Raw genomic sequence first — 13,412 nt, forward strand, 5'->3', positions numbered from 1 at the left:
AGTCATGTAAAAAAGACTTCTCCAGACTGTTTAAGACCCTGAGCTCCAGGACTAAGTAGATCCGTGGCTGTTACACAGCTTTGAGGAAAGACTTTAGACCAATGGTTCTCAAACTTGGCATGCATCAGAGTCACCCAGGACGGCTGTTAAAACACAAATATTGGACCTGATTCAGTAGGTCTAGGGCAAGTCCTAAGAATCTGCATTTCTAACCAGTTCTCAGGTGGTGCTTATGCTGCTTATGGTACTTACAATGCTTATGGTCTTGGACATATTTTGGAAACTAATTACCACATTTCCCCTAATATACACTCAGGACTAATCCCCCTGGAATCCCCAACCTTGTTCACCTCAGGTACTACCATGAGTCTAGGCTTCTGGCAGAAAAGTCTACATGGCTTCATATTTCTTCTAAAACAGACTCTTTTCCAAAGTCCTTCCACTGGGTCATCTCTGTATCACAGCACACATTTCTAGGTTCCCAGCCTCTTCTCAAAATGTGCACTTTACTTTCTTCCTTTAACCAAAACAGGTCCCTCAGGACACTACATTCCCTACAAATAGACTTTTAAAACAGAGAAAGTTTGTTTTTCCCCTATATACCAAAGTGTCTGGAAGTGATGTAAATTTACTTCTTCTTTTTTAACTAAATTAATAAATGCTGTTTATGACTTCTTACTTATTACTTCTGATAGATTGTTATCTCCTTGCTTCCTCCAAATCTCAGTTCTTTTGAAGTCCACGCTATCAAGTTGCACCCGGCTCTGTCTTGCTCTATTATTGCCATTAACCAGCCTTATGCCTATGTCCCGTTAATTATTGAATATTTCTATACAAAGTTATCTACTCCACTACTACTACTGTGATTTTTCATTAAGAACCACTCCCAACTCAGGCTTCACACTATACTAAGCTGGGGAGTTTTTATAAGTCTATGAGATTCAGATGTTGTAGATCTGGGGAGGACTATAGAGCTTTGAGATTCTGAGTTAGTGACTCTGGGATAAGGTAAGCCTGACTATTTGTCTATTTGTAAGCTTGCCAAGGTATTCTAATATTTAACCAGGATTGGGAGTCACTTATAGACACAGTCCATACAACCATGCAATCTCTCATTTCCTTGCCCTCCTCACTTTTGAAAACTGGAGACCTCACTCCTCTCACTACCACCAACATACTCTTGGACTTTTTCTTTGCTGCCAAAATTCCTATTCCCTGGCATCTCTCTTCCCTTCACAGTTCACTTACTCAAGAATCACCTCTAAATAGTTTCTGACCCCATCTATACTTTCATTCCTTTGATCTTACCAGTTTTTCAATGCTCCAGATCTTCCTTTTTGTCCACACTTTTCTTCTTCCAAGCTTATATTTAAATAAGCCATGGTTAAATCAATCACTTATTGTTTTCATAGTCACCTGCTATATTAAGTTTCTAGGGCTGTTTTTAAGCTATTAGGTGGCTAAAAAAACAACAGAAATTTATTCTTTCACAGTTCTGGAGGCTAGAAGTTCAAAATTAAGGTGTTGCCAAGGCCCTCTAAAACTTGCTCTGAAGACTCTGGGGAAGCATCCATCTTTGCCTTTTCCAGCTTCTGTTGGTGGCCAGCAATCCTGGCATCCCTTGGCTTGTAGCTGCATCACTCCAATTTCTCCCTTTATGTTCATACAGCTGTCTTCCTTCTGAAGGTGTCTCTAAATCTCCCTCTCCTTATAAGAGAACCAATCATTGGATTTAGGGTCCATTCTAATCCCCTATAACCTCATCATATCATGATTATACCACTAAAGATCATTTTTTGAAATAAGTTTGCATGCATAGGTATTGTACAAGTTAGGACTTCAACATACCTTTTGGGGGAACACAATTCAATCCACTACACCTGCCAAAACACCAAACCTTCTCTGTGCCTGCCACCTGAGCAGCTATCCAAACTGGAGGAAGGCCCCCACCCTGCTGCAGATCTGACTTCACATGTCTGGTAACAATATTTGACAGAGTGCTCAGCACTGACCAGAAATACTATCACAGGCCTAGTGAAGTTACTTTCTCATTTTTCTAGACAAGTGGTTCATGCATACTCCTTCTTTCTCAAACTTCCGGCATCCTGCAACATAAAAGCAAGTTGCTGTTGGGATCTTCATAGAGAAAGTAGAAGCAGACTAGGCTATCTCATCTTTTCACCACCTCACCAGCACATACCGGTACCATTTGTCTTCTTTCCAACCCCAAAGGATGATCAGTCTCTGCTCCTATTTAATACCAATCCCTCCATTTTTGCCCTGCATCCCAACTCCTTTTGCACAGTCAATGTCTTTATTCTTGCAAGTACTGCTTCTATCTGCTACCTCATCTGTTTCCACTTCACTGATGCTTTCACATCAGCTCAGAAACATGAAATGTCACCCTTTATAACCGCGGACCACCACGTCCTTCACTCCTATATGTCCCCCACCCCAACTACCTCATCTATCTGTGGTCCACCACAGCCTCCAGAGAGCTGCTATGCTCAATGTCACCACTTCTAACTTCTCATTCTCTATATTTTAAATCGTTTAATTGTGAGAGGTATAATATAAATGAAAGACATAAAGGCATGTAACATATGTGCACATGTTAATGAATGGCAATGAAAAATACATACCTTTGTAACTCCCTGTAAGCTTAAGTAGTAAAATGTCACCAAAGCCTTTGAAACCTCTTATTTGTCTTACTACCACTGTATACCCCTCTCTTCATCTCAGAATTATCATTGTCCTAAATTCTGTATTAATCATTTATTTATTTTTCTATACAGACTTTTTATTACATGAATTTATCTCTAAAATTCTTACAAAGGTAAGGCCATTTTATACAGACTGAATTATATTGTTTAGAATTGAATTATCTTTTTTAATTCTTATAATTTGCTTCCTTCAAAGCATGTGATGAGATGCAGTGTTAAAATAGTTTAACAAGATAGCCATTAGTCTTGAATAGCTTTAGTGCCTTTAGTGGTCTATAGAAACAAACCAAAGCCAGAATCAATGAGATTTTTCTTGAATCAAGAAAATGATACTCAAGAGCAACTATCATAACAGCCAAATAAATAAATTTTCCCAAATAAGGCAATATATGTTTTAGCCAGTTACATATATACATATTTTTGCTTTGCTTTCATATAGTCTCTACAAAAACCTTTGCCCTAGCCCCCACGGGTGGAGTGCCCCTCATCATTTTTCAGTTTTGTCACTGCCTTATTTGATTCATTTTTTACTGAAATACGCTGTTTAACTTTTTACACAAGCCATGCTGATATGAATAGCTGTAGTTGATTGATTTAACTGCTGTATAGTATTCCACTTTACACATATTCTACAAATTATGCATCCATTCTCCTGCCAATGAACACTAGGTCATGTCCAATTCTGTGTCATTATAAATAATGCTGCTATGAATATTCCTGTATATGAATCCTGGTGCAACATGCAAGAATCTTCTCAGAAGTGAATTTGCTAGGTCATAGAATGTATCCCTGTTTAACTTCTCTAGATAAATGCCATATTTTTCCATCAAAATTTTACACTCACACCAACAGTGTATGTAAGAGTTTCTGTTGCTTCACACCATCACCAGAATGAAAAATTTTCCCCATTTTTGGTCAATTTGATATGTGTAAAATAGTATCATCGTGGCTTTAAGCAAATGTTCAGTATTACTAACAGGTTAAACATATTTTCATTTATTTATAGGTCATTTGTGTCTTTTGTTTTGTTTTGTTTTTGATCCTTGCTTATATCTTTTACTCATTTTTTTTTACCTATTATTCTATCAAGTTCTTTGTTCTTTTGTTTTTTTATTTTTAGAGTTATTTATTTTTCACTACTAACCTCTAGTTATTTACATATGCCACAAATGTGTTTTGCTAGGTGTTGTCTACTACATCTCCTCTTGATTCACCAAGAGGAGTGTTAAAGATCTGAAACACCCTTAAGTCTAAAAATCTACTTGTTTGGTCCTCTTTCTGATTGGAAATGACTAATCATATCATCAACTCCTACATGTCTACCCAATGTTGGGGGTGAGGGGGAGGTGCAGTGGACTGCAGGGAGTGGAATTGGATGTGCTGAGGCATTTTTGTACACACTATGATAAGGGAATCTGTGCTGACTTGCAGAAATAATAAATCTAGGTTTGGCATCCCTGTTGGTCAAAGGTACTCTTCCTCTATCCACATAATTACTGACACATAACTTTATATGGAGGCATTAAGTTCCCCTCTGTAGTGTTTGCTGCATCATTGAATGGTTTCCCTCTTCTTCAAGCTCATGGTACCATAAGAAAATCCACCAAAGCTAGTCTGCATCCTCCAGTGTTTTTCTTAACAGTAATTTTGGTTTCCTTATGACCTAGAGGAGCTAGTTCCACACCAAACATCCAATTCACATTCTAGTTATTTCCTTTAATTGAATCCTAAAGACAAATTACCTTTTGCTTCTTCCATGGACTTGCTCTAGTCCTGTCAATCTCATCTATCCTTTTTAATTCAATACCATGAAATTGTATCACATAACTACTTAATTTATGTTAATTAAACTATGCACTGCACTCTCTCATTTGCTCTCATAATTTAAGATAATGTGAAATCATATCCTGAATATTCAGATTACATACACAAAATTATGTGTCCCATACTATGTGGGTAATAGAAGGAATTTTCAAGGGTATTTGTAATGACATGCCTTCATCATTAACTTTATAAATAGCTCACTGTATATAAAAGCTATGTAAATATTCTTCTGTTGTGTGGTTTTGAGACCAAAAAAAAAAAAAGCAGTTCTTAGTTGAGGAAATGGATGGTCACATTGTTAGCAGAGATTTTAAACAATTTATGAATTACCTCTAATTAACTTTTATACTGGGAGATAATGCCCATGTCAAGTTCAAATTGCTCAACCTTACAAAGAGTTGAATATTAATTCTTTTGAAACTTTGATACTGGGTCTAAGATGACTTGGCAACCTAAATTTGTTAATTTCCTGCAAAAGATGCTGATCTCTTCAAAACTTGATTGGATAGTGTTTCATAGATAGCAGAGCTTAAAGGGGTTTTTTTTATTGCAAATGAATATTTTTATCTAAATGTCACATTTTTCTAGGAAGAGAATGTTCATTTTCAGAGTAATCTCCAATCTAGAGTCCTCTACCAGTTCTGCAAAATTATCAGTTTTGTTTTATATATTTTCTTGATTACGCATTTCTACAGACTAAGTATTAGCATACTAACTACTCCGTAATATGAAGCTCTAATCAGCTTATATTCAACTAAAATTGTCATGAAAATATAAGTGGAATTTTAGATTCATGTTACACCTTTCCTTAAGGTCTACAATGTCTATGTAAACACTTTCAACTGTAATTTTTTTTAAAAAGACAACAAGCTACTCAATATTATATTTTCTGATTTTTTTACTGATATATTCAACAATGATATACTCTGTCTCAAAAACCTGGCAGTAAATAAAACATGCATTTGTTTTTTGTATTAGTACCATCATTAATACTTATGCAACTCTAAATCAAAAGGAAAATATAAACATATTTACATATGCATAGAAATGAGTCTTGATCTTAAATCTTATATACAAAGCTTAGAGAAGCTAAAAGAATATCTTTACTAAACTTAAATATACACTATTACGCCTAAAATAATTTTCATTAATAGCAACCTGTTAGATACTTCATTGAATTGAGAAATATCAACAAAGAAAAAAGCATTTATCCTTTAGCATATTGTCAAAGCTACTATTGACGCAAATGCCACAGTATACTATAGTTATCAGTCAATATTTATTCAAAATCTGAAGGTAAAAGCCTTAAAAGAAAGTTATGATATTGCAAGACCAGTAGTTAATAAAATTGTTGGGGGCTTCATTTCATTAAAGACACAATCATTTTCACTAGTAGACAAATTATGTTGCCTCCTGGTTTGATCAAATGATTAATCATTAGGAAAATTGTCTAACGTGTTTAAGAAACTGAAAAGATCACTTATCTTTCTGCAAAATGGGAAACAAAAACACAAATAACTCAAAAAGAGGTTATGATCTGGACAAGTTAACATTTACAAATGAAAGCTCTATAGATACATTTTAATAAGAATCTATTCACAGAAAAGACAAGGTTGAGTAACTATGCACATTAGTTTAACACAACAAATAATTAGAGCAAGAAACATTTGATAAGTCAGCCTAAAAAATTAGCATTAGCACTGTCTACAGCAGAACGTTAAATGAGTAAGCTGCTGAAATATGCTTTTTTTTTTTCAAGTTTTAGTCAACATACTTGCTTTAACTTGTTTTTCACTTGGAGCTGTTAAGGACAAGAAATAATAAGGTTCAAATCAGTTACAAGTCTCCTTGGGTCTCTCTAAAATAGTTCTAAGGTTATTTTCATTTTTTAAAAGACTATATTATAACCTTGGAAACTAAAGAAAAAAGTAGGCCTGAGAAAGAGAAAATACAACGCTGTGCCATTTTCTTTGATAAACTTCAAATATGTGCCACAAACCATAGATTTCTCTTCTGATATTCATATACCTTCTCCCAATGCAGAATACTCATTCGTGACGTTCATTTTGCTTTCCATTTTAAATTAGTTAAGAATCTGATTGGTTTTATATATAAGACAATGCAGTTTCCTTAAAGTCTACAAAATGGTATGAAAAGAAGGAAGTGACTTGATAAATTATCCAATGGTTTCAATTCTAAAAATATAGAGAATTACAGCTAAGTTGCTACACTGTAACCACATCCTGAAACGAACAGATAGTGATTTTAAGAAATTTAAATTATTGTATTCTGTCAAAGTTATTATTGGATAATAATGTTTAGTTATTAAAACTCTTAAAACTGATTATACTCATAGTCATTCTTTATGTCTTTCCATGTTTATATGTTTCTCTGCTGTACTCTCTACTTCAGTTTTCTGCATAGGTATGTAAGTGAGAATATGTGTTACGACCCAGTTGTGGGAATGTTACTCCCAGAACATAATCTGTTCTCTGTAAGGTAGACAAAAACATTCATTCCTTCGCAAAGATAAGTAATATCCATGTTAATGTGAAGTGGTGAAATGTGTGATTATTTCATATTGTAAATTATTTAAAAATCATTCATATTTATATTTTTTAAAAATATGATTATCCTATTTGATATTTCTCTTTTCATCCAATCAAACATTATCAAGTGCCCAAAATGTTCCTGACATCATGTTGAGCACTCTGGGGATAAAGACATAAAAAACAATCTTCATCTCCTAATTTCTGACTATTTAAAGTGGAAAAAAGAAAAGGTAATATGATTATAAGAGTATGTTGAGTGTTTTTACATAGAAAAGAAAATGATGTTATGGGAACTAGTTGGAGAAACACCTAAGTGGATTTGGGTTTTCTGAGGAAGTTTTACAAACCTGGAAGGAGAGTGAGAAATGTGGTTTCAAATCTATGGTTTTCTGTGGTCTGTGACAGGGGTGGGAGTATAGTTGAGCCACATTTGCATGGTTATTTACATAATATTGTAATTGCTATTTTAATGTATTGCCAATGTAAATGCTATTTCCATTTAAATATAATATGATGGGAGGAGCAACTAATGGACATTATATGAGGCTATGACTGCACACACACACACACACACACACTCACACAATCAGTAAAGTTCCTTGAGCAGGAGTTGCATTTATTTTCATTTGAAACAACAAATAGGACAAGTTGAATGCCAGAAACCTTTAAGAAAATCATTTGGTATCTACCGCTACTGCATTCTTAGTTTTCGTTTGTTTGTATGTGTGTTTTTCTGCTTGTCTGATTCTTAGTTCAGTTTTTTCCCCTCATTTGAATGTAAATAGACTGAAGACAAAATCTACCTCTACTCTCATTGCAATTCCCCTGAGTACTCAAGATGTGTCATTAAATAACATTTTGAACAGAAAGAGAATACTTGCTGGAATTGAATATATCTTATTTTAAAAACAAAGCAATGTCAGATGCATTCATTATAGAAGGGTTTTGTTTTTATTTTTGTTTTCTACACTAAACAGTAAAACACTGCTTCTCAAACACTGCTTTGACAAATCCACTGGGGATCTTAGGAAGTTGCAGACACTGATTCAGTAGGTCTGGGGTGGGACCAGAGATTTTGTATTTCTAACAACCTCAGGCGACCCCAATGCTGCTGGTTCACAGAACACACATTGAGTAGCGAGAGTGTATTTGGCTTCCATTTTCTAATATGGCATCGGTATTAACTCTATGTCCAGAACTTGGATTGAAAAAAAGACATATCATAAGATGGAAGGACTTCCTGCCCTTTCCAGGCATGGCCCTTGCCCCCTGTCTGAGGGAGCAGCATTAATAAACCTCGGACATCAGGTAGAAAAACCCCAACAACCCCAGTCTGACTCACCTGAATGTTCCTTCTTTGGTGACTTTGCTGTATCAAACAAGAAAAGAAAAAAATCAACATTCTCTGCCATTTGATTGCATTACAGTATTCAATCGCAAGTTAATATCTCAAAATTAAGAGGATAGAGGAATTTAAAAAGTTACCTGGTTCCACATGTTTTTCTTTCTTTTCCTGTTCTGAAACATATTATTTTTGTTATTATTACTATTATTCTCATTCAAATTTTATATGTCACAACTTAATTGTTCTAACACAAAGAAACATATATATGCTAGTGCTGTATTGCACCAATAACAGCTGTCATGAAAAGACTGATACAGGACGTATATTTAATACAAGTTTTTCCATTTCTCCTCAGTTTTCCCTCACAGAACAGCAATAAAAAATATTCTGAATATTAGAGGAATTTAAATTTTTCATGGATAATAAACTAGAAAGATAAAGTACGGTCTATGAAGGATAGAAAAATTTAAATTTCCTTTCTTACTAGATCAACATGAAATAAATTTGGGATAAAGAGTAAGCATAAAGGATAATTATTGCAGCAATTTAAAAATAATTCTCAGATAAGGATGAACAGGTTTCCTCTGGACTTTCTCTTTTAATGTAAAATTTTCTTATATTGAAAAGGTGTTTGTTTAGCTAAGACATAGGCTTTGCTGAAGCAGATTTAAGACACTAAAAATAGACTAAGAAATCTCAGGGAGAAGCAAACACACTTCCCTTGTTTTTAAGACAAATGTTCCTTATAGAGTCCTTTTCAGAGAGTGTTTCTTTTAAGAAGCCACTTTTGCCAATATTATATGAGATGAAGCGTTATACTGGCCTCAAAATTAAGCTGACATTTATATTATAATAAGCACTAATTTTTTATGAAGTGCAGGTACTAATTTTATATGAAGTGCTATTATCTACATTTCTATTCTTACTTACTTTGCCTTGACAAGCTTGTCAAATTAATTTAAATGATTTTCAAGAAAAGCTTTAATATAGACACATTAATATCTGATTTTTTAAAGAAAAATAATAAAGAGATTTTTTCAACTTTCATTTAACGAATATATTTTGGAGACTAGAAGATGTTTACACTGAAAGAATTCTAAGAACTATGTTTTAGAAGCATAGAGTGTCATCGAATCTCCTATGGTCATCTCATCAGTCTCTCAAGTGTACAGTTTTGTTCACCAGGCTTGTAGTTGTGAAGGCATAATGAGCAATTTTATTCACTCCCAGGAGAGCAGGCAGGCAATAAAACAAATAAAACAAATGGCCTGACCAAGTGTTACAAGTCAGAAGGAAGAAGCATAGGTGACTCAGCTAAAATCAAACACAGTTACCAAAAATTGTCTGGAAAACATGGAGTAATTAAATGCATTACTTAATTTATTGCTGAGCTGAATCACCAATTATTAAAACATTTCTAAAAACTCTGTAAAGTGATAACAATCAAAAAACACTGGAAGTAGATTTGGGTACGCATCAAAATTGATTACCAGCTATCTGCGAGATTTCAAAATTAAAATAAGGGTCTTTCAATCATATCAGAAAGTTATTACATAAGCAGAAAAATACCCATGCTAATTTGGGATGATATGCAGGAAAAGGCTGTCAAGAGCATTTATTATATATGATAATTCAATATGTAATTATTGAATTGTCTTAACAAAAACAAATTAATGTACCCTTATATCTACAGGAACTGCCAAAACATATTCAGGATGGATTTAAAAAATTTTTTTTACTTTTTATTTTGAAAGATTATAGATCACTAGAATTGGCAAAAATACATACAGGAAGGTCCCACGTACTCTTCGCCCTGTTCCCCCTACCATGTTTTGTCTTAAACTGCAAACAAACAAACAGACAAACAAAAACAACCAGCTTCTAAGTTGTAGTAACTAGAAAAGAAAAAGCAAAATAAAATATAGGGTTGGAGATGTATAACTGAATAAAGCAATCTTAAAGTAAAAAAAGCAACAACAACTACATCCAACAAATTCAAAGATACGGCAAAAACAACAAAAGCAGGTCCAGATGGTAAACTAGAACAAATAAGTTAATTTGAAAAGAATTAGTAGTTGTTTAGAGAAAATTATTTTTCTTGTCCTTATTACTGCCCAAGTCACAATCTGCAGAACTTCCCAAGGAGGGAAGCAGTTGGGATGTTAAATGAATGTTTGGGAAGGCATGTTTATTTATTAAATATATGAATACTCTGAAGATTGTCAAGGAGGTGCAGTGTGTCTGTGGGAACTTTTAAATCATATAGACTGTAATAAAGTAAGGGCCTTAAGGTTATGTATATATTATTTAATACCATTTTCCAAATCTCGTTTCCTCCATTTCCCTGCTGGTACAATGGTTTATAGAGTGGTTTCTGTATCGGTGTGCCAGTGCCCATCGGCAGCTGAGGACACACATAAATCTGGGACTGAAGGATCACATACTTCTCTATAGATAGATTGCTCCCCCTGGCTGAGTTGTAGTATAATTTCATGATTCTCTCTATAGGACATTTTAAAGCACTTTTATGACATAAAACATCTCAATGTCCTAACCTTTGCAGGACCAAAATGCATGTAAATCTTTTTTTAAAATTGGTTTATATTTTAAAACATGTCTTTAATTTCACTAGGATTTTTCAAAGCTCTACACACCAGGAAATGGAATGATTTTTAATGGCTATTTGAATAAGATTAAGTTGATTTTTTTTGTTTCTGTTTGTTCAAAGTATCCCATTTCTTCAGAGAAGAGAATACATTTGCAAAATATACAACCTCAAAGCATCAAAGTTTACTGAATCGTTAGCAAGTTTTAATAACACATGTTAAAACAACAGTGGTTGCTACCTAAGTTATGCATCCCAAGCAATGCAATTTCACAGAGCTCATAGTGCTTGTAGGGAAATAGAATCATGTTATGGACAAAATGTCATATATCATGTGAACATGCCAAAATATTTATGGATTACAAGAAGAAAGAAAACAGAAAAGTGATTGTAAACCTAGCCCAAAAAAGAACTTCTATTCTATTTTCTAAGTACAGAACTAACCAGACTACAGAAACTAAACTTATACTAACATAATACAGTTTTGACTAATGGAATGAAGTTATATTTTTTGGTTATGACTGTGGATAATATTATTAGATGACTGCATGAATTTGAAAAAGAAAAACTCTAAGAGAGTGCTATGCTTTTCAGTCCACTCTGAACACCCCCTTCCCAGGTTGTATATTCTTTCATTCTGACCAAAAAAAAAAAATAGAGTTCACATGTATAAAACATTGAAAAGGGAGATTCAAAACCACAAGTTTAAATATATTAGCAGGCCAATAGTAGTAGTAAATAGAAAAAAATATATACTTTGCATGCATTTCCTTACTTTTTCCCTTGGGTAGTTCTGTTGAAAGAATTATAAACAGAAAACCATTGCTTATGAAACCTCCAAAGATAAAATATACCCCCCAGCACACTGATTAAACCATAATTTTTCCAACCCCTCCCCATCCTCTCCCCTTAAATTTCACAGTAAGTGTTTCTCTGAGGTATAGCTGATTACCATAGGTGTTTCCATAAGTTGATTGTAAAACATTATTTGACAATGAACCTAGGATTATACTGTTTAACCATTTGAAATGATTTATATCTTGTAGTCCTCTTAAATGCACGTGAACACATAAACACACTGTACACATAAACACATATGAACAAATACAGAAGACACAGGTATACTTGTCACATGATTTATGATTCTATTCGACTTAAAGGAACGATTCAGTTCCATCAATGCTGGTATAACCAAGGTTAATTAAATTTATGCTTTCAAGCATAATAAATGCTTGATACTGAACATCAATTTCTTGTCCAGCAAACATTTCTTTGAAAATAATTACTGTGAAATGTAAACACATGCAGTATTTATTTTTCTCACTGTCAAATATTTCTCATAGCATTATTGCCAGAAAAGATTCAACTCTCTCTTTCTCTCTCTTTCTTTCTCAATATTTTTCTCTCTTTCTTTTATCCCATATGTAGTTTTTCCTTCTATGTGAATTCTTTAAAAAGGAATACTGCTCAGAGGTTCATTAAATATAAGACAGAAAAATGAAATATTCCCAATACCTTCGGCAGGTGTTTTTATTTTCTTGGAATCTGAAAACACAAATATAAATTATTGATAAAGCAGATATGAAAAATCAAGAACTGATAAGCTCACAACAAAATGTCCATACACTCTGAAACCATTTTCAATGAAATGGATTGATTGCATGATGTATTTCTAGAATATGGGGCTTAAAGAGAAACACTGTTTTTGAGAGGATGAATATTAGATTGAGGCAGGAAGTGAGAAAATTTTGATGTATAAAATATAGAAAAATATGAAAGAAAATATCCACATCTAGTTAGCACAAAAATTACACTGTGTCTATCGAAGCTAATGACCTTTTAATAAAATGTCAAACTGAGTAGGTATACTGTTTCCTTAGAGATGGGTTGGAATCCATTAGTTTATTTGGCAATTTCTTCATTTGTTCAATCTACAGCAATCCAGGTGAAATGCAATGTACTCTCCTTGAATAACTGATGTATTCCAATACAAACATTAAATCATGCCTATTGTAATGAAAAAGAAACAGGTCATGATGGCTGATGAGTTACTGATAAACGTATCATTACTTAGTAACTGCTAGGTAGTAACATGTACTCAGTGGTCAAAAGCCATCTATTTCATTTTTCATCTTTTGGGTGTTCAGTTTATATCCAAGAAATTTTTATTTCCAATGTTTATACAATGAAACTGTCTGTTCCTATCATTTGAAATTAAAAGCAAGTGTTTTTTTAAACTTTATTTTAGGATGGAGGCATCTCAACTTAAGTTTTTGCTTAGAATATTTCATTCTGTATATTCTGTTTTCTTTCTTTTACCTCTTCTGTAACTTAACTTTGAAATTGTCTTAATATTACTGAAA

At 33.6% G+C, this 13,412-nt stretch overlaps 1 protein-coding gene and 1 long non-coding RNA gene across 11 annotated transcripts in view; one reads left to right on the forward strand and one right to left on the reverse strand.

Moving 5' to 3' along the window:
• TRDN (triadin) overlaps window positions 1–13,412 on the reverse strand; it is a 376,282-nt gene that overhangs the window by 125,929 nt on the left and 236,941 nt on the right. For all 10 annotated transcript variants that reach the window (XM_057739762.1, XM_057739763.1, XM_057739759.1 and 7 more), the window contains 5 exons: window positions 12,565–12,594; window positions 11,825–11,842; window positions 8,585–8,617; window positions 8,442–8,468; window positions 6,322–6,348 (listed from right to left, as the gene is read on the reverse strand). In XM_057739762.1, the coding sequence (XP_057595745.1) occupies window positions 6,322–6,348; window positions 8,442–8,468; window positions 8,585–8,617; window positions 11,825–11,842; window positions 12,565–12,594 (135 nt within the window). The remainder of the gene's footprint in view (window positions 1–6,321; window positions 6,349–8,441; window positions 8,469–8,584; window positions 8,618–11,824; window positions 11,843–12,564; window positions 12,595–13,412) is intronic.
• The window catches only part of LOC130855791 (uncharacterized), a 79,453-nt gene that overhangs the window by 24,440 nt on the left and 41,601 nt on the right, over window positions 1–13,412 (forward strand). The window lies entirely within an intron of this gene.

This window comes from Hippopotamus amphibius, chromosome 6 (assembly GCF_030028045.1).
Source record: "Hippopotamus amphibius kiboko isolate mHipAmp2 chromosome 6, mHipAmp2.hap2, whole genome shotgun sequence".
In the NCBI taxonomy this organism is placed as follows: domain Eukaryota; kingdom Metazoa; phylum Chordata; class Mammalia; order Artiodactyla; family Hippopotamidae; genus Hippopotamus; species Hippopotamus amphibius.